This window comes from Nerophis lumbriciformis, linkage group LG08 (assembly GCF_033978685.3).
Source record: "Nerophis lumbriciformis linkage group LG08, RoL_Nlum_v2.1, whole genome shotgun sequence".
Taxonomy (NCBI): domain Eukaryota; kingdom Metazoa; phylum Chordata; class Actinopteri; order Syngnathiformes; family Syngnathidae; genus Nerophis; species Nerophis lumbriciformis.
The window spans coordinates 7,541,459-7,564,081 of NC_084555.2; the positions used below are offsets into that span (position 1 = coordinate 7,541,459).

Consider the following 22,623-nt stretch of genomic DNA (forward strand, 5'->3'; position numbering starts at 1 on the left):
AAACTAACATTTTACAAAGTGATCGCTGCAGACACAAGCATGGTCCAATTGTATTCCACAAGATGATGAAAATTATATTTTTAAGAGCCATTTCCTTCGACACACTTTCGTTTTTTTCCCTGACTTTATTACCTTTATGAACTACTTCTTTCCTATCTCTATATTTGAACGACTGGAACACCCAAGGACAAGACAACAATACGAAATTTTCTGCTCAAACTTTACACTCTCTCGTTTTAATGCTATGCTCAAATTGTTTGACCATCATGTGAATTAAGCCGCGGGTCATCTGCAACCCAACTATATATCTATGTCTAGCTTGTATATTTAGCAGTTGTGTAGCTGCTAGCTCCAAGTAGCCTACACTCAAAGTTCGATTTAACGCAGTCCAATATAACGCGATAGATCCTTGGACCCCAAATTTCCGCACATTTTTATTCCACCAGAATCCATCGTTTTGTTTTACACCAAATTATTAATAATATTTACAAACTTACGAACATAACCGGTCTCTCCCGGTCATGTTGTGTGTTAGTTTACTCTATGCGACAATTATGCGTCTTCATTGCCACACTTAGACTTTCTTGTTGTTTGCCGTTGCCGATCCTTTGAGTTCCAGTTAGCTTCACACGAGGTTAATGCCCTGTATGTTTTTGTGCCTCGTACTGGAATTAAATAAGCATTCTTACATGCAAGCTGGTTTCTACCATCCTTTGCATCCTAGGAGACATGAGCTTTGCAGACATGCGACCAAATCGGAACACTTAAACAGTAATAAATCTTTATGAAAGTCTCCAAAAAGAAGGAATTTAGAAAAAATATATACAGTTTATCGACCCAGTGATGTCCAGACCTACAGGTGGATAGTGCCCGCCCCATTCTGTGACGTGGAAGCACAATCCACCATTCACGTCACTTCACAGGGCGGGGAACTATCCACCAAGCAGGTTTAGACACCCGAGCAACACCGCATAACTTCTTCGAAAAGAAAAAGGTAAAAATAAGGATTTCTATATAACGCAATTTCGGGTTGGCGTTACATCAAACTTTGAGTGTATAGTCTACCACTTTTGTAAATGAAAATGGAAGAAACAACCAACCTTGCAACCTTATTAGAGGACATTTAGCTGTTAACTGGCTGCTTTGCAAGTAAACATGCGTGAGGACTGCTTGAATCGGAGCGCTTTTCGCGGTTTTAGATGCAGGCATGAAAGCCGCTACATTTTTTTTAACTGATATCAGACCGATCTCTGCATCGGATCGGGACACCCCTGTAAGTAAGAGTCTGTGTACAGTAAAACTTACCAAAGACAATCTGGTTGACGACCGCCGTCTGACCGTGTTGACAACTGTGGGCTGTGTTTGTCTGGTGGAAAAAAACAAGTAGGCCTACATTTAGAATCTAATAACAACAATTATGCCACAAGTGTGAACACGTTTTACTACAACGCGTAAATTGCTCTGAATTGAGGGCATCATGCAACCTTTCACAATTTACAGTTTGTGATCTTGATTTTATTAGTTTTTAAGTTGGCAACACTAGAGAAAAGAGGTTACATGTAGGGATGTCCAAAAATGGCTTTTTGCCGATATCCGATATTGACCAAACCCTTAATTACCGATACCGATATCAACCGATACCAATATATACAGTCGTGGAATTAACACATTATTATGCCTAATTTGGACAACCAGGTATGGCGAAGATAAGGTACTTTAAAACAAAAATTAAATTAAATTAAATTAAATAAATAAATAAATAAACAATTCTTGAATAAAAAAGAAAGTAAAACAATATAAAAACAGTTACATAGAAACTAGTAATTAATGAAAATGACTAAATTAACTGTTAAAGGTTAGTACTATTAGTGGACCAGCAGCACGCACAATCGTGTGCTTACGGACTGTATCCCTGCAGACTGTATTGATATATATTGATATATAATGTAGGAACCAGATTTTAATAACAGAAAGAAACAACCCTTTTGTGTGAATGAATGTGAATGAGTGTAAATGGGGAACGGATGTTTTTTGGGTTGGTGTACTAATTATAAGTGTATCTTGTGTTTTTTATGTTGATTTAAATAAAATAAAATAAAAAATTTTAAAACGATACCGATAAGAAAAAAACGATACCGATAATTTCCGATATTACATTCTAAAGTATTTATCGGCCAATAATATCGGCAGGCCGATATTATCGGACATCTCTAGTTACATGTTGTGATTGGGGCTGTCAAAAATAACGAGTTAACTCATGTGATTAATCACAACAATTTGTGGAATTAATTATGTACACACACCTAAATGAATCATACAATTCATTTTGACTTTGATTGATTGATTGAGACTTTTATTAGTAGATTGCACAGTACAGTACGTATTCCGTACAATTGACCACTAAATAGTAACACCCGAATAAGTTTTTCAACTTGTTTAAGTCGGGGTCCGCGTTAATCAAGTTCAAGTTCTTTTCAGTCAGTCAGTGAAAACAATTAGTGAGGAGGCTCCGACTGGTGTGTTCGCTGGCAAATTTCACCTAAAAATACAGTCTGAAACAAAGTCACATAAAACGTGTTACCATATTTTGTGCAAATAAATTACTTGCATTCGAGTAAATTGTTGAAAATCGTTCCTGGATGACATTCTGACAGTAAAATTGCATTTGTGTCTGAATATCGTGGCTTTTCTTCATTTAATTTAAATTATGCAAGTGAGTTAATGATTAATCCAAATTCCAAAATGTGATTAATCTGATTTAAAAAAATAATGAATTGACAGACCTACCGGTAGTTGTAATTAATGAAGACAAAACGCAAACAGCTGATAAAACATGCTCTTAGAGATTTTATCAAAATGTACCAAGAGGCTAAGGCTGAAGGTACCTGATAATTGACTTAACCTATTTTCATGTATTATTAAAAATGCTGGCTTTGCTTAAATAATATTGCTCATGTTTATTGTTGTGGTGTACAAGTACTGAGAGCTGTTTCTATTGTATCATAAGTTTCCAAAATGTGTCCCAATTAAGGGTTTTTGGCGGTGCAGGGGTTTACCGACTGTTAGGACATTTGCTTTAATTTGTTGTCAAGCTAGCAAACATTTTTGGAAGCATTTTGGTTCATGTTTGTTGTGATAAATAAATCATGATCATAAAGACTACGTTTACACTGCAGAACAAAGTGGCCCAAATCTGATTTTTCTGAGACCAGATTTGTTCCAGCTGACTGATTTTATTAGACTCCAATGAAAACGCACACACGACCCAAAGTGGCCCCAATGTGGCCTCGACGTCACTTGCATGTGCACTTCGATAAAGTGAAAACAAAGGAAGTTGACTGGGAGGAAGTCGCTACTACTATTACAAAATAAAATACAAGTCGCAACAACTTAAAAATGAGTGTTTTTACGGGAAAGTAAATGAAAGCATTATAATGTATGAATGGATTTATATAGTCTAATATATTTGGGAGGGTTGTAATCTTTCTATGGCTGTTAAGCAGAGGAGACACGGACATCAGCGTGGATCTGCGCAATCTTTATTTTTCAACTCTCATGTAAGAAAATGCGCCACAGCGTCAATTCCGGTCTTTCAACAATCGCTATTTCTTCGAAATCAAAATATATATTAGTATATTACACATAGCCTATTATTTGCGCACTATTGACAAGTGATGCTCCGAAATGTGGTTGTCTAATAAAAAACAAAAAAAGGTGTTGTGATGAAATATCCATTTCTGTTGGCGACTGAGTCTTTCCGGCGCACACAAGTGACGTAGCTCGCCCAAAGCTGACGTAAAAATCAGATTCAGGTCTCACACAGGTCAGATAGTGTTTAGACTGAAGTCACATTTGAAAAGATCTGATTCCCATCGGATTCAGGACTACCTCCTGATGTGGCCTGAATCTGATGCCAAAAGATCAGATTTGAAGCACTTTGGAGCATTTAGACTGGCAAACTAAATCAGATCTATGTCACTAGAAGGCAAAAAAATCTGATTTGGTGTGCAGTGTAACTGGGGCCAAAGTCACAGGGCTCTGTATATACGACTACAACAATCAACATTTTGATAAAAAAAACATAAAGGCTCTTGTATTGAATTTTGTTAGAGTTTGCAGGTGTACCTAATACCATAGCCGGTGAGTATGCATTGTTTTTTTGAAACGTGCTACTGCTCACCCCTTATTGGAAGATGGAGAGGGGCGAGAGAGCATTGAAAAACGAGGAAAAGATAGAGTGAGGAGGGACTTCTGGGAGCCCTCAGAAGGCTGGGGTTCACACTCCTCCCTAAGGAGGAGGAAGGAGGGGAGGAGGACAGGAGTCAGGAATGGCGCTTGCCAGACAAGTAGCGACCAAAGTGGCAGGAAGGGGCCTAGACCTGTGAAACTTACAGGCTGCTTTTGTTGATCTTGTAAAACTTGAGTCTGGCCAGACACATGCGACAAACATACTTGGACGTTTCCATGTCTTCCTGCAGAGAAAAAGGGAAGCATGAGGATTGGGGTTAATTATGCATTCCTGCGCTCTGACATTTAGCTGATGCTATGTGACTTTCATGGCTCACACCCAAACATCAGCGCATACACAGGCGCATTGTCTCGTTGACTGGCTGATCCAATAAGAGAGTGCAATGTTGAGAAGGTGCACTGACAGAGAAAAAGGGAGACTCACGGTCTGGAACTGAACACTCTCCTCTCTGTTGAGCAGCTCCAGGGCAAAGAAAGACCTGTTGTGACTCATGTTGTTAATGTCGTTCCACCTATACGGCCAATTTAAGTGCCCGCAAAAAAAAAAATGGACGGGGCAGAAAAGAAAACAAATGTCGTCATTGCAGTTACAGCGAAATGAGGAGAGAGGTTTAGTATCTGTACTTGTGTGAATGTACTAAATAAAGTGACAATGTTTGACTGACTTCCTTTAACCCTTGGATGCACAACCTACCGATACGTACACTCTTCCACGAGTGTGGCTAAAAATGACTCCAAATAAAATCAATAAGTTTTGCAGTAAGCTGGGTAGTTATTCTTCAAAATCTTTAAATTGAAGATTTGTAATATTTTCATATTCCAGGTATTCCTCGTAAAACATGTTTGTGACATGAGTCCATTTACAATTTTATTTATTTTTTCATTAATTTTAAGAAATTGCAGTTTTTGGATCACTACTCACTCTTCCACAAGCAGTTCCTATGGAATCTTCTATGAACCTTTAATTCTTAGCAACTCTGACTATCCCACTTACACATCGGATGTCATTTCTCACATCTGATGCAACTTTGACCGTCAATAGTGTCCCACTTACACATAAGATGCAACTTTAACTTTCAATACTGTCACACTTACACATCTGATGTCAGAGTTGCTAAGAATTAAGGTTCATAGAAGATTCCATAGGCACTGCTTTTGATGATACAAAAACTGCAATTTCTTAAAATTGATGAAAAAGTAAATAAAAATGCAAATGGTCACCAGCCACAAATACGTTTTATGAGGAATACCTGGAATATGAAAACATCACAACTTTTCATTTTAAAGATTTTGAAGAATAACAACCTGTGGGGTAATATTTTTGCATCTAAGGGTTAAGGACATGTTTTTAGGTGTAAAACATGAATGAAAATGTTACACAAAACTAGCTCTAATCTAACATTTTCACCACATTATGGTTACCTAAATAAATTAAGAGGACTGCCGTTTTTGTGCTTGACAAAGATCCCATCAAGGCATGATCCCAGGGTCACGTCAGTGCCGGTGTGGTCCTGTTTACTCAATACAAGACATTGTATTACACACACTGATAAACCACACATATATCACACTGGCTGGACAGTAGCCAGCGATCAGGCCTGATTTTTCCAACTACGACCGACCTTGGCTTGGTAGTTCTCTTGGCCATAGCCCTCCATTTTCTCCACTTCTTGCATGTACAACATTTCAGCCTCCGGGGCGGGCAAACCTCTGAAAATGACACAATGTCATCGGAACAGAATGAAGTATCTGAGCTGCTGTAGTATCTCCAAGTGTGAGGGTTGTAATCTCTTTTGTGACACATTCAGTACCTTTCCATGCACTAAATTAGTCTGATTTCCTAAATAATTTGGTTTCTTCTATTTCCACCCCCACATGGGACTTTTCCACACGTGACAGTTGCAATGCTAATGTGACTGTTGGCCATACGCAGTGTGCCTCTTGTGCACTAGGGGGAGATTGTTGTCATTTCAGCTTGTTTAGCTATGTGGTAATGTACCGAAATTTTCAGTCTATAAGCCGCTACTTGTTTCCAACGCTTTGAACAATGTGTTTTATTCAATGTTGCGATTAATTTAAGGACTTTCCCGGTGTGACTTCCCTGCCGTCAAGGCCATTATATTAAGAACACCAGTAACGCCATTTCCCTTCTTTTCCCAATGTTAAGTACAACTTAGCTGTCATGCTGTATTCTCCCAAACCGCATCATCACTTACAGGTTGGTTAAATAATTTTTTTTCGCCTGCACGTCGACTACATGTAGACAACGGACCTCAAAGCCAAAAAATATCGACCCAACTATTGAAAAAAGAAAAACCTGCCGCAAGGAACAAAAATCCACCATCATTAACAGGCCCCAAAACAGTGGACTGCCGGTTTCGGAGAGTAGAGGACGACAAAAACAGCACTCCCGGCAGGCTACTTTCTGCCGTGTTAGAAGCACTGTATTTTGTTTAACTTGTGAATGAACAAGCGCCTGTGTAAATTAGTCATGTTATAATGTGTACACCTGCAGTTAATTGACATGTGCGCCTAATAGATGTACATAATACAATTTATCCAAAAATTAGGTGGATTTGGTTAAAAAACAGGTGTAATCTACAACCTGTAAATTACAGTAAATAGAAGAGTATGCTACATGCTAATATGCTAGCGTTAGTAGCTTTCGAGCTCCGGAGCTAACAAATTTATTTATGGAAGTTGACATTATGGAAGTTGACATTATTTATTTTTAATGTTATTACTTATGGAATATATTGTGAATAAATTGAGAATAGGAAGTGAACAAAAGTGTTAGCAATTGCTATGTAAAGGAAAAGGGGTATGATTTAATGAGCTCTGCTTCTTCCCAATCCTTTTCTAACATGTTGAATACAGAAACTGTAAATTGTGATGTATCATGTTGTATGTACCGTATGCATGTTCGAAATAAACTCAAACTCTACTCTGTATTAATTATTTGGTGTATACAAAAACGTTTTTGTGTCAAAATACGCCTATTTAGAGGTTTCTCTACACGTGCTGGCATCATGTCACGTATTTAAAGTAGAGCTGGACAATTATGGCAAAAATAATAATCAAGATTAATTTGATCATTACTTGATCACAATTAATAACACAATTATACATTAATTTGAAAACGTAAGAATTTATTCTACCACCAAAACTCAACTTTAAGGGTATAAATTAGTAAGAAATAAACCACAACAAGTAATATAATATTAATAACAATAAATTAAAATAACAATAGCAGTTTAAAAAAAACAACCATAAAATTCAGTTTTTTCGTTACAATTTTCTGGAATCCCGCTTTTTTACCAACAGAGTGCATGCTTTTTGTGTAATTTTTTAAATCGTATATAATTTTTGTTAATTAAATGAAAAACTCTTCATATTTATTGGTGCTATACATCTATGGACAATTTTGACCAGTATTTTAAGTCAAAGCATAATAACAGTGTAAAGTATCAATGCATGCTTTAAGTATATTATGCTTGTGGAAGGTACATTGAAACTTTTATTTTGCTAGCTAAGTCAGACTGGATGCTATGCACAGCGCTTTATTGTGAGGGGGGAGTCTGCTGTTGTTCTGAGCTTGACGTGTAGTGAGGACTTGAGGCTGTTTAATTAAAAAAAATAAAAAATAAAAAAAATAAAAAATAAAAGACTCACATTGCGACTGCTGTCTTGTTTGTACATTGATCTTACATCGATGATGTCGTTCACAACAACACAAGCAGATGAGATGTGTTGTAGTTGTATGGATTGTTCTTGCTAGCTTTAGCTTTGTAGTTTAGTAGCTATTTCAAGTGGCCGTTTCCACATGGTTTAGTTCAGGGGATGAATGAGCGGTCCCGGACACATGTATTACCCAAACAAATGTTCTTTCTCCTCACAATGACAACATTTCACTTACCTTAATGTCAACTTCCATAATATTCTGCGTTTAACTGCGGATTCCGTTTTATTATCCGCGATTACGTGACCGCGGAAATCCCATGCCTTCACTTCTTTATAGATTTTAGTGAATATTGATTAGGCATACTAGCGCTGTGTCAAATAAAACGTAGCAGATCCCAAACTTTTAGTACCGTACACATGCTCTTCTTTTTTTTTTACTCATATGCTCATCTGTTTCATCGTCACAAGCTCTGAAATTTGCATGCACGTTGCGTGTCCTATTCATCTTTTTTTCCCCAATATTTTGATGATCGTGGGAAGCCATAATCAAAATCAAAATCAAAATGTGATTAATTGTCAAGCCCTAATTTAAAGTGTCTTCTTTAAAAACGTTCTGACCATTTATTAAAGCGGTAGGTTTTTATTTTGTCATACATTTTGAAAAGTGGCTAGTTTCATCTTGTACATCTATAATTTGAAAGCTTGTTAGTGTAAACAGCACCCTCCGTGTTCTTCTTTGCCTGGGAAGAACGTAGTAAAGAGCGGTGTGTTGGACTCCCATGGAGAGAAATCGGTTTGCAAACAGTAATGTAAGGCAGATGCGACAAAAGTTTACTTTCAAGATGCAGTCAGCTTTGCTTGTGCTCTTCTTATTTTCTTTCACCTGTATTTACTAAGAAGAAGACTGTTTAGAAGAAATATGCAAGTGCTGGCGCATCATCTTGCGGTATGTAAAATGTGTTTCACTGTGTATTTGTGTTTGAAGCCAATATTAAGAGGGTTTGAAGTCTGACTAACACTATTAGTGTCATTATGATGAAAATCATTCATTACACTTATTGCTTACATTTGTGCGCTTCTCTGGCTTTCAGGTTTGCCATCTTTCTCCTCACACTCGACAGTGTTGGGAGTCTGCGAGCTCACTTCGCTTCAAATGAGGTACTTGGCCCTTCCCCCCTACCTGACGGATAATTTGAACGTCTATTGATTGACGTTCACGCGCAAAACCAAAGAGGGAGTGCAAAAACAAGGGCGAATGAGGGGTATTTGAAGTGAGCCTAATTTAATGCATGGAAATACTGACTCTACATATGCTACAGCTCACCTGTAGGACTGATAGAGAAGGGCCACCTTCTGAGTGGCCTCCTCCAGCACTCGCTCCTCCTGGATCCAATCCTGAAAGGACAAAACCTTGTTGATGCAGAGCGAGTACATGTGAAGAACGTGTGAGTTCATTGCAGATGAAAAGAAAAAGACTTACTATGGGGAAAAGCGCACATTTCTGAAGGAACTCCTGGGAATCGTAGCGGTCTACGTCACCAAAGTCCGCTATGGACAGAGGAAAAGACAATCACGTGTCAAATTTGACTTATAAACAAGCTAAAAAACTCATTCAATATTATTGAGCAACTGTTGAAGCTCCAGCCTGCCTGTTGGCAACACTCTAAGCTATGCTCACTATCCTCGGCATCAGCAATATTCGAAAGCAATGCCTGCCCTTCGCTCCAGTGTCCCTGCCAGGGACACCATCTGATTTATGTTTTCACAATTATAAAAGGAAAAGCTGATTACAGTTAGTATTATTTGCAGATGATACGACTGTGTTTTGTTCAGGAGAGAAGACAGAAGCTAATACAAATAATAACAGAAGAAATTAAGTTAAAGAGATGGTTTGAAAAAAAACAGACTATCTGTGAATCTCAGTAAAACTAAAATAACACTATTCGGTAAAGGTAGAAGAGAAAGTCAAACACAAGTAGACGACGTAGAAATTGACAGGGTAAACAAAAATCAAATCACGTTTTTGGGCGTAATAATAGATAATAAAATGAACTGGAAATCTCATTAAAACACAACATAACGTGGCAAGAAATACTTTAATAATTAACAAAACTACATATGTTCTGGACATAAAAAAAATCACTCCATGTTCTCTACTGCTCGCTAGTGTTACCATATCTGAGTTATTGTGTAGAAATATGGGGAAATAACTACAAAAACATACTTAATTTACTAACAGTGTTACAAAACAGGTCAGGTAAAATAACACATAATGTCGGATATCAACAACACTCAAACCCTTTATTTATTGAATGAAAAAAATATTGAAATTCAGTTACTTGGTGCATTTGCAGACAGCTAAAATGATGTACAGAGCAAATTATAACCTGCTACCCAAGAATGTACGACAATCCTCAACAAAAGAGGAGAACTATAATCTCAGAGTTAGATGCAACTTAAACCTTTGTATGCATGTACAACACTTAAAACGTTTAGTGTATCAGTTTGGAAACCTTTAGTGTATCAGTATGTGGAATTAAATTATAGAATGGTTTAAGCAAAGAAGTCAAACAATGTACTAATATGATCCAGTTTAAGAAACTCTTCAAACGCTAAAAGTGTTTTCAAAGTACAAGGAAGAAGAATCTTGAAACACCTTGAACCTTATTGAAAATTAGATAATCATATTCATCTCATGGTGACTCACCACTTACCGTAACTATTTATTAATGAGAGCCTCAGCTATTGTTTATTTACTTACTCATTTATTTATCTACTGTTTGTGTTACAGATTAAGTACAAACAAATGTATTAGACATTTCTATGAAAGGGGTAGGATTAAATAAACTTTACTTCTTTCTACACCTTTTCGGACATGCTCTGATGAGAAAATGGATATACTGTATCCTGTGATGTATCATATTCTAACTGTCTACATGTTCCAAATGAACTAATACCATAACCATTTGCGCAATCTAGAGAGGCAGTGCAGCGCTTGTTATAACTTTGCCAGTAGTGTTTGAGATTCTTCTGGCTGGCTATAAGGTTGGAGGATTTGCTTACAGCTTTGAGATGTGTGATGATGGTGGAAGTTGCACTCGCACACATTTACAAGCCACTGATGTGTGATTATAAAAACATGCAACATTTATTTTCAGCTTACAGGGCTTTGACACACAAGCATTCAAAAGACAACAAATACAGTACTTCTTCAAATAGTGGCCTCCTCTTTAACTTGTGCCTCAATTCATCACCAGGTGGAGAAACATGTCGCCTAGTACGCACAGTTGTGAAATAAGTAGCCACTGTTTGAGGCCAAGTGGTAATTATAAGTTCAATGATGTCGGCATTGAATCCTGCATATAACCACTATTTGTCATGCCGGTGTTGATTGACAGATGAGACGGCTCATTTGTCTCAAAGCGGACGCGTGCAAAACAGTTCACACGTACCTTGCACAGCGAGGCTAGCCAAGCGGATGGCCTGTTCTAAAGTGCATGAGATCCGGCCCTCCAGAACATCCTTCTTCAGCTGGAGATAATACTGGTATCTGTAAATAATCACATGACGCACGTGAAGTCAATAAATGACAAAAAGCTTTGAGGAAGCTCATGTTGAATCAGTGCTGATTAGTATGCTACGCAGTGATGTACACTGGTACTACAAAATGGAGCTAAAGATAAAAGAGGCCGAGGCCTTTAATGCTAGCTAAGTAATCACATTGTCGCTTGTTATCAAATAGCGTTCCAAAACAAACTGACTCTTTTTTTAAGATAAAGACAGCTCACATACAGATCAGTTTTGGACTAAGAAACTGTCACCTGGTGATCTCCTGCTGCAGTTGCGCCACACTTGGGATGTAAAACACAACCCCGAAGTAAACTGTTGGCTCCGCCCCGTACTTGTCCAACTGCTTCTTCAGGGGCTTGTCCGGGTCGATCCATCTCTGCTGGTTCTGCTTGTTGAAGTACCACAGACTGAAGTATGTTATCTGGCAGCACAGTGGAGAAAGCACACGGCATGTAATAACAGGGACAGTGTCAAAATCGTCATTGTTCTATTTGTACAACTTTTAGAATGCTGATTTTAAAACGGCATTTCCCATAGAAAGTATTGGAAATGTAATTAGTCTGTCCCAGGGTCATGTTTTATATGGAAATTCGTCATTGGCATAACAATCAAATAATCGATCATATCGGTATTAGTTTTTCTGCAAAAAATATCATAGTGTTGGCTGGGTGGAACTTGCCCAAATAAATAGATAATGCCCGTTTGGTGTGGTTATGTGACATGATCATCATCTAGTTACTATGGCCGCAGTTAGGGATGGGTACAAATCCGGTACTTTTTTGCACCGATCGAATCCCGTGGATCCATCCAGGCACCGATTTACGTAAAATCCAACCGTGCTATGTTATGGTACCTGGGTTGTGCGTGACATCTCAGCCAGCTCTTCGCACTTAATGTTGCAATTTTCAACGCCAACACAGAAATTGACTCAAAAAAACGCTCCAATGTAAGATAAGGAAGGCTCCACTTTTCCAAAAATGTGCTGACTTGATGGTGATATACATTGGCTTAGCTATTGAAACGCTACTGATTAGCAGGGTGGCTTGGTTGGTAGAGCGGCCGTGCCAGTAAATTGAGGGTTCCAGGTTCGAATCGTTCTTCTGCCATCCTAGTCATCGCCATTGTGCCCTTGGGCAAGACCCTTTAGCCACCTTCTCCCAGTGCCACCCACTGGTTTAAATGTAGCTTAAAGGTGTAGATAATGGGTTTAACTATGTAAAGCACTTTGAGTCGCTAGGAAAAAAGAGCATTTCACTTCACATTAGTAAATTTACATGGCGATTTCAACACCTCCAAATTTGTTAATGTTAACGACAACTAAGATGCTAGTTATAATCAAACAGCTGGTGCGTAATAAGTGCAATATTTACAGTATTATTACTTTTTAGGGTGCAACAAACAAAAACACCAAAAAGCTATGCATTACTGCCATCTATTGTCCTAGACTTGCAACTGTCATTTCAACTTCCAAATGATTTCATCTTAGTGTCATACTGTACTTTCAAATGATAATATGATGATAATAAAACAAGATATAATAACTGGTCAGAAGTTATCATAACGAGCTCATTTTTAAATTTTGCAATAAAAAAATTATTTCTATCAAAAACAATTCATATCTATTAACAAACAAGAAAGTACTAAAAATTGGTACCATTAAGGTACCGATATCGATTCCCAGGTACAGGGAATTGGTACCCATCCCTAGCATTATCTAGTTTTGCTTTTGGATTGTAAATAATGGTATTGGAAAGAAAGTGCTGATAGTATCAGGATATCTCAAGAAAGTCAGTATAACCTTTTGTTTACATATTCAAAGTACCATTTTACCATGCTTACCGTCACACAGGTGCAAGAGTTCATTACTGTGAAAATATGATTACCGTATTTTTCGGAGTATAAGTTGCACCGGAGTATAAGTCGCACCTGCCGAAAATGCATAATAAAGAAGGAAAAAACATATATAAATTGCACTGAAGCCCGGCCAAACTATGAAAAAAACTGTGACTTGTAGTCCGAAAAATACGGTAAACAAAACAGGAAAACAACTCGGGCTGCAACGACTAATCGATTAATTCGATTTAAAAAAAAGCTTCAAATTATATTATGTTGCTTCGATTAATCGTTCAATGAGTGCAACTAATACAAATTGATAAAATTCGGACCAAATGGAGTGCCCGGAACTATAAATGTGAACATAGCTCCCGCATGGCCTCTGCAATAGAGCGCACATGAAAGCGATGGTGTGTGGGGACCATGGTTTGCTTTTTTAAATATTTTTTATCCATCCATCCATCCATTTTCAACCGCTTATTCCCTTTGGGGTCGCGGGGGGCGCTGGAGCCTATTTTATAATTTTTATTATTACTTTCAATGTTGATTATGTGTGTTTGTTAGAAAAAAAAAGAATGACAATTATGTTAAGCAGTAAAATTCCAACTGTTTTCCTTAAAATACGCATTGAAGCTGTGTGTGTTTAATCTGATTAATCAAACTAATTGATACAGTACTTGATAACTAAAATTATCTGTAGCTTCAGCCCTAAAAAGGACAATTAGTCTTTAAAAAGTATGTTTTAAACAAAACTGCACAAGTGTAAAAATAAGTTAATTACTTAAAAGTCAAACAACAAAAAACTACCTTGGATAACAAGTCTGTTGATAGCTAGTAGCTGTCTAGCCTTATATTCTTCTTCCCAATGTTAACAAGAAATTGCCCCAAAATCCCCCCAAAAAGCAGGAGTTTCTGCTTTGATGATCGCTTAGCTGAGGTCTTGTAGGATGATGAATGGATATGGCGTGTAGTATGCGTGATGACGCGCATGACAATTCAATGATTGGGTTTTTGTTCGTCTGCAGCGATGGATTTTGTGGTTGGTTTTCAAATCTTAAGACATCGGGGAAGCTTTTAAATTCACATTCTTGCTGCGACTATTCAACTATACGATAAATGTAAATGAGTAAATAAGCTTGTTGCAATGTAGGAAAAAACAATCCCACATTTAAAATGCAAACATACCTCTCTTAACTCCAGTCTCTGGGCAACCGCCTCCAAACATTCCTGTCCTGTACTCTCCACTGACAGCGTGAACTCCACAAACTCTCCATTGAGCTGCTGAATGCGAGTGACCAGACAGCTCTTGCTGGAAACTGTGTACCTTCTCGTACGTTTGAGTTTCAAGCCAAAGGGCAGGGGCATGGTTCCGCGCTCGTGGGGATCTTCTCGCTTAGTCTAGTCTTGGCAAATGACTCCGCTTGCTTTCCCTTTTACGACCTTATGGTAGGTAGAAGTCGTGGGGCTCATCGTCCAGGCACACCTTTAAAAAGGTGACAAAGAAAATACGCAGATCAGAATGTATACAATGAAAAGATACACATCCACAATCTTCTTCTTGATTGTAAAGTCAATTGAGTGCGAATATTTCAGCTTCAAACCATGAGCAATGTGAGCCCCTAGACAAAGACGAACGAGCAAGTACAGTATGCCGAATTTTTTTAAAGTAATGGCAACAAAAAAATATCAATAGAACCTACCACCCGACACAGTTTTTCCAACTGGTGGAAAAACTGCACTTCAAAATGTTTTGCTAAAAGGTTGAGAGTCCATTTTATTTTTCAATACTTATTTTGGATAACTAAAAATGATTTCCATGATAAAAAAAAAAAAAACTAATGAGAAATACAAGTTTATTGAATTATTGAAAATGAATACTGGCATTATTATATATGATGATTACATTAGTGCTTAATTGGGTCTGAAAATAATACTGACAATATCACTTATCTGCAATAATATGTGGGACAATATAGCCAGCAAAATGTATCAGCTAAGGTAATATTTCCTAATAATGATTCATTATTGTTGAGGTATTACATATTTTAATGTTCTTTTTTACCCATAACACAAAGCTTATTTATCTTATAATACGGTACGTTAAATTGATTTGAGCATATCTTAGGCACAAAATGGGTCAAATTAGGCCTGTGTCATATCATTTTAATGTATGTGACTTAGTGGGAAAAGTTTGGACACCCCTGATTTAGTTAGACAAATTCGGCTTTTACGAAGCCGATTTTGTACAAACTTGCATATGTTTGCACTGGAAGCTCTTTCTGGTATTGTTCAGTCCAGTTCCAGTTTATTTCGAACATGCATACGATACAATGTAATGCAACACACAATTCCAGTTGTTTCATTAAAGCAAGTCCGAAAAGGAGTAGGAAGAAGCAGAGCTTATTTAATCCTACCCCTTTTCATACTATACAGCATTTTTATCCAATTTCCTTGTTTTCTGTAACAGAACAGTGAACAAATAAATAATAAATAAATAATATACCATAGTAAGCATACAAAAATATTTGTACCAATAAAAAAATTTTTTTTAAAAAGGGTTGAATATGTTCATCATAATTCTTATTCTGTGTACTTTGTGAACACTTGTAGTTTGAACCGTCTCTTAAACTGAATCATATTGGTGCTTTGTTTGAATTCTTTGGTTAATCCGTTCCATAATTTAATTCCACATACTGATATACTAAAGGTTTTAAATTGTACGTGCATACAAATGTTTTAAATTAGATTTTCTTCTAAGATTATATTTCTCCTCTTTTGTTGAGAAGAATTGTTGTACATTCTTGGGTAGCAGGTCATAGTTAGCTTCGTACATCATTTTAGCTGTTTGCAAATGCACCAAATCGTTGAATTTCAATAGTAGTAGGTTGGTTCATTAGAGTTTTAAAAGAAGCGGTGGAATGTATATTTTTAAGCAAAAGTCAACATATAGAAAAGTTGTAGCGTAACTCATATTGGTGCTTTGTTTGATTTCTTTGGTTAATCCGTTCCATAATTTAATTCCACATACTGATATACTAAAGGTTTTAAATTGTACGTGCATACAAATGTTTTAAATTAGATTTTCTTCTAAGATTATATTTCTCCTCTTTTGTTGAGAAGAATTGTTGTACATTCTTGGGTAGCAGGTCATAGTTAGCTTCGTACATCATTTTAGCTGTTTGCAAATGCACCAAATCGTTGAATTTCAATAATTCCATCCATCCGGATTGTAAATAATGTACCGGTAAATAATTCAATGTATATACTCTGATGATTAACTTGTGTGATGACTGTATTATGCTGATAGTATATATTTATACCATGAATTGATTAACGTGGACGTGAACTTATTCGGTTGTGTTACCATTTAGTGGTCAATTGTACGGAATATGTACTGTACTGTGCAATCTACTAATAAAAGTCCCAATCAAAACCATCCATTTTCTACCACTTGTCCCTTTTGGGATCACGGGGGGAGCTGGAGCCTATCTCATCAATAATTGCGATTTAACAAATAAAGTGTTTGTATGTTCTCTATATCCAACATTATGTATTATTCTAACTGATCTTTTTTGTAACACAGTTAGTGAATGAAGCGCACATTTTTAGTTGTTTCCCCATATTTCTATATATTTTGACTGGAAATGCTGCAAATCATAACAATGATAAACACATTCATTACACAAATGTCAAAAAAAAATAAATGTACTGTAGATGACTCAGACTGTGCACAGTTAGTGTAATGTAGCCATGTTATTTTAAATGATAGTTAAATTTCAGTCAAGTGATTAGTCATACCCAAACACACTCCAATACAAATCTCTGTCCCCATTTACTTCACTGTTAGTCCGAAAGAACTATCACCTAACTCCGCTACAACTCTGCTATATGTTGACTTTTGCTTAAAAATATACACTCCACCGCTTCTTTTAAAACTCTAATGAACCAACCTACTTACAATTGTGCCTAAACTAAACTAAATCATATTGGTGCTTTGTTTGATTTCTTTGGATAATCCGTTCCATAATTTAATTCCACATACTGATATACTAAAGGTTTTAAATTGTACGTGCATACAAATGTTTTAAATTAGATTTTCTTCTAAGATTATATTTCTCCTCTTTTGTTGAGAAGAATTGTTGTACATTCTTGGGTAGCAGGTCATAGTTAGCTTCGTACATCATTTTAGCTGTTTGCAAATGCACCAAATCGTTGAATTTCAATAATTCCATCCATCCGGATTGTAAATAATGTAAATAATTCAATGTATATACTCTGATGATTAACTTGTGTGATGACTGTATTATGCTGATAGTATATATTTATACCATGAATTGATTAACGTGGACCCCGATTTAAACAAGTAGAAAAACGTATTCGGGTGTTACCATTTAGTGGTCAATTGTACGGAATATGTACTGTACTGTGCAATCTACTAATAAAAGTCCCAATCAAATCGTTTCCTACCGCTTGTCCCTTTTGGGTTCGCGGGGGGTACTGGAGCCTATCTCATCAATAATTGCGATTTAATAAATAAAGTGTTGTATGTTCTCTATATCCAACATTAAGTATTATTCTAACTGATCTTTTTTTTTAACACAGTTAGTGACATTTTTAGTTATTTCCCCATACTTCTATAAATTTTGACTGGAAATGCTGCAAATCATAACAATGATAAACACATTACACAAATGTCAAAAAAACTAAATGTACTGTAGATGACTCATACTGTGCAAGTGTACACAGTTAGTGTAATGTAGTCATGTGTTATTTTAAAATGATAGTTACCGGTAAGTTTCAGTCCAGTGATTAGTCATATCCAAACACTCTCCAATACATATCTCTGTCCCCATTTACTTCACTGTTAGTCCGAAAGAACTATCACCTAACTCCGCTACAACTTTTCTATATGTTGACTTTTGCTTAAAAATATACATTCCACCGCTTCTTTTAAAACTCTAATGAACCAACCTACTTATAATTGTGCCTAAACTAAACTAAATCATACTGGTGCTTTGTTTGATTTCTTTGGTTAATCCGGTCCATAATTGAATTCCACATGCTGATATACTAAAGGTTTTAAGTGTTGTACGTGCATACAAATGTTTTAAAATAGATTTTCTTCTAAGATTATATTTCTCCTCTTTTGTTGAGAAGAATTGTTGTACATTCTTGGGTAGCAGGTCATAGTTTGCTTTGTACATCATTTTAGCTGTTTGCAAATGCACCAAATCGTTGAATTTCAATAATTCCATCCATCCGTAATGTAAATAATTCAATGTATATACTCTGATGATTAACTTGTGTGATGACTGTGTTATGCTGATAGTATATATTTATACCATGAATTGATTAACGTGGACCCCGACTTAAACATGTAGAAAAACTTATTCGGGTGTTACCATTTAGTGGTCAATTGTACGGAATATGTACTGTACTGTGCAATCTACTAATAAAAGTCCCAATCAAAACCATCCATTTTCTACTGCTTGTCCCTTTTGAGGACGCGGGGGGTGCTGGAGCCTATCTCATCAATAATTGCGATTTAATGAATAAAGTGTTTGTACGTTCTCTATATCCACCATTATGTATTATTCTAACTGATCTTTTTTGTAACACAGTTAGTGAATGAAGCGCACATTTTTAGTTGTTTCCCCATATTTCTATATATTTTGACTGGAAATGCTGCATATCATAACAATGATAAACACATTCATTAGATGACTCAGACTGTGCAGGTGTACACAGTTAGTGTAATGTAGCCATGTTATTTTAAATGATAGTTAAATTTCAGTCCAGTGATTAGTCATACCCAAACACACTCCAATACAAATCTCTGTCCCCATTTACTTCACTGTTAGTCCGAAAGAACTATCACCTAACTCCGCTACAACTCTGCTATATGTTGACTTTTGCTTAAAAATATACACTCCACCGCTTCTTTTAAAACTCTAATGAACCAACCTACTTACAATTGTGCCTAAACTAAACTAAATCATATTGGTGCTTTGTTTGATTTCTTTGGTTAATCCGGTCCATAATTTAATTCCACATACTGATATACTAAAGGTTTTAAGTTGTACGTGCATACAAATGTTTTAAATTAGATTTTCTTCTAAGATTATATTTCTCGTCTTTTGTTGAGAAGAATTGTTGTACATTCTTGGGTAGCAGGTCTTAGTTTGCTTTGTACATCATTTTAGCTGTTTGCAAATGCACCAAATCGTTGAATTTCAATAGTTCCATCCATCCGGATTGGAAATAATGTAAATAATTCAATGTATATACTCTGATGATTAACTTGTGTGATGACTGTATAGGCTCCAGCGACCCCAAAAAGGGACAAGCGGTAGAAAATGGATGGATGGATGGATGACTGTATTATGCTGATAATATATATTTATACCATGAGTTGATTAACGTAGACCCCGACTTAAACAAGTTGAAAAACTTATTCGGGTGTTATCATTTAGTGGGCAATTGTACGGAATATGTACTGTACTGTGCAATCTACTAATAAAAGTCCCAATCAAAACCATCCATTTCCTACCGCTTGTCCCTTTTGGGGTCGCGGGGGGTGCTGGAGCCTATCTCATCAATAATTGCGATTTAATAAATAAAGTGTTTGTATGTTCTCTATATCCAACATTAAGTATTATTCTAACTGATCTTTTTTTTTTAACACAGTTAGTGACATTTTTAGTTCTTTCCCCATACTTCTTTAAATTTTGACTGGAAATGCTGCAAATCATAACAATGATACACACATTCATTACACAAATGTCAAAAAAACTAAATGTACTGTAGATGTGCAAGTGTACACAGTTAGTGTAATGTAGTCATGTGTTATTTTAAAATGATAGTTAAGTTTCAGTCCAGTGATTAGTCATACCCAAACACACTCCAATACAAATCTCTGTCCCCATTTACTTTACTGTTAGTCCGAAAGAACTATCACCTAACTCCGCTACAACTTTACTATATGTTGACTTTTGCTTAAAAGTATACATTCCACTGCTTCTTTAAAACTCTAATGAACCAACCTACTTACAATTGTGTCTAAACTAAACTAAATCATATTGGTGCTTTGTTTGATTTCTTTGGTTAATCCGGTCCATAAGTTAATTCCACATACTGATATACTAAAGGTTTTAAGTTGTACGTGCATACAAATGTTTTAAATTAGATTTTCTTCTAAGATTATATTTCTCGTCTTTTGTTGAGAAGAATTGTTGTACATTCTTGGGTAGCAGGTCATAGTTTGCTTTGTACATCATTTTAGCTGTTTGCAAATGCACCAAATCGTTGAATTTCAATAATTCCATCCATCCGTAATGTAAATAATTCAATGTATATACTCTGATGATTAACTTGTGTGATGACTGTGTTATGCTGATAGTATATATTTATACCATGAATTGATTAACGTGGACCCCGACTTAAACATGTAGAAAAACTTATTCGGGTGTTACCATTTAGTGGTCAATTGTACGGAATATGTACTGTACTGTGCAATCTACTAATAAAAGTCCCAATCAAAACCATCCATTTTCTACTGCTTGTCCCTTTTGAGGACACGGGGGGTGCTGGAGCCTATCTCATCAATAATTGCGATTTAATGAATAAAGTGTTTGTATGTTCTCTATATCCACCATTATGTATTATTCTAACTGATCTTTTTTGTAACACAGTTAGTGAATGAAGCGCACATTTTTAGTTGTTTCCCCATATTTCTATATATTTTGACTGGAAATGCTGCATATCATAACAATGATAAACACATTCATTAGATGACTCAGACTGTGCAGGTGTACACAGTTAGTGTAATGTAGCCATGTTATTTTAAATGATAGTTAAATTTCAGTCCAGTGATTAGTCATACCCAAACACACTCCAATACAAATCTCTGTCCCCATTTACTTCACTGTTAGTCCGAAAGAACTATCACCTAACTCCGCTACAACTCTGCTATATGTTGACTTTTGCTTAAAAATATACACTCCACCGCTTCTTTTAAAACTCTAATGAACCAACCTACTTACAATTGTGCCTAAACTAAACTAAATCATATTGGTGCTTTGTTTGATTTCTTTGGTTAATCCGGTCCATAGTTGAATTTCACATGCTGATATACTAAAGGTTTTAAGTGTTGTACGTGCATACAAATGTTTTAAATTAGATTTTCTTCTAAGATTATATTTCTCCTCTTTTGTTGAGAAGAATTGTTGTACATTCTTGGGTAGCAGGTCATAGTTTGCTTTGTACATCATTTTAGCTGTTTGCAAATGCACCAAATCGTTGAATTTCAATAGTTCCATCCATCCGGATTGTAAATAATGTAAATAATTCAATGTATATACTCTGATGATTAACTTGTGTGATGACTGTATAGGCTCCAGCGACCCCAAAAAGGGACAAGCGGTAGAAAATGGATGGATGGATGGATGACTGTATTATGCTGATAATATATATTTATACCATGAGTTGATTAACGTAGACCCCGACTTAAACAAGTTGAAAAACGTATTCGGGTGTTATCATTTAGTGGGCAATTGTACGGAATATGTACTGTACTGTGCAATCTACTAATAAAAGTCCCAATCAAAACCATCCATTTCCTACCGCTTGTCCCTTTTGGGTTCGCGGGGGGTGCTGGAGCCTATCTCATCAATAATTGCGATTTAATAAATAAAGTGTTTGTATGTTCTCTATATCCAACATTAAGTATTATTCTAACTGATCTTTTTTTTTTAACACAGTTAGTGACATTTTTAGTTCTTTCCCCATACTTCTATAAATTTTGACTGGAAATGCTGCAAATCATAACAATGATACACACATTCATTACACAAATGTCAAAAAAACTAAATGTACTGTAGATGTGCAAGTGTACACAGTTAGTGTGATGTAGTCATGTGTTATTTTAAAATGATAGTTAAGTTTCAGTCCAGTGATTAGTCATACCCAAACACACTCCAATACAAATCTCTGTCCCCATTTACTTCACTGTTAGTCCGAAAGAACTATCACCTAACTCCGCTACAACTCTGCTATATGTTGACTTTTGCTTAAAAATATACACTCCACCGCTTCTTTTAAAACTCTAATGAACCAACCTACTTACAATTGTGCCTAAACTAAACTAAATCATATTGGTGCTTTGTTTGATTTCTTTGGTTAATCCGGTCCATAGTTGAATTCCACATGCTGATATACTAAAGGTTTTAAGTGTTGTACGTGCATACAAATGTTTTAAATTAGATTTTCTTCTAAGATTATATTTCTCGTCTT

General features: G+C 36.2%; 1 protein-coding gene across 2 annotated transcripts in view; it reads right to left on the minus strand.

Moving 5' to 3' along the window:
• The window catches only part of ptpn21 (protein tyrosine phosphatase non-receptor type 21), a 51,234-nt gene that overhangs the window by 23,128 nt on the left and 5,483 nt on the right, over positions 1-22,623 (minus strand). The window contains exons 2-12 of one of the 2 annotated variants that reach the window (XM_061968188.2): positions 14,518-14,815; positions 11,751-11,920; positions 11,382-11,479; positions 9,410-9,477; positions 9,254-9,324; positions 5,871-5,958; positions 5,671-5,759; positions 4,673-4,760; positions 4,393-4,472; positions 4,181-4,288; positions 1,306-1,366 (exon numbers count right to left, since the gene is read on the minus strand). In XM_061968188.2, the coding sequence (XP_061824172.1) occupies positions 1,306-1,366; positions 4,181-4,288; positions 4,393-4,472; positions 4,673-4,760; positions 5,671-5,759; positions 5,871-5,958; positions 9,254-9,324; positions 9,410-9,477; positions 11,382-11,479; positions 11,751-11,920; positions 14,518-14,697 (1,101 nt within the window). In that variant the 5' untranslated portion in view covers positions 14,698-14,815. The remainder of the gene's footprint in view (positions 1-1,305; positions 1,367-4,180; positions 4,289-4,392; positions 4,473-4,672; positions 4,761-5,670; positions 5,760-5,870; positions 5,959-9,253; positions 9,325-9,409; positions 9,478-11,381; positions 11,480-11,750; positions 11,921-14,517; positions 14,816-22,623) is intronic. The other variant, XM_061968189.2, reaches the window with a different exon arrangement.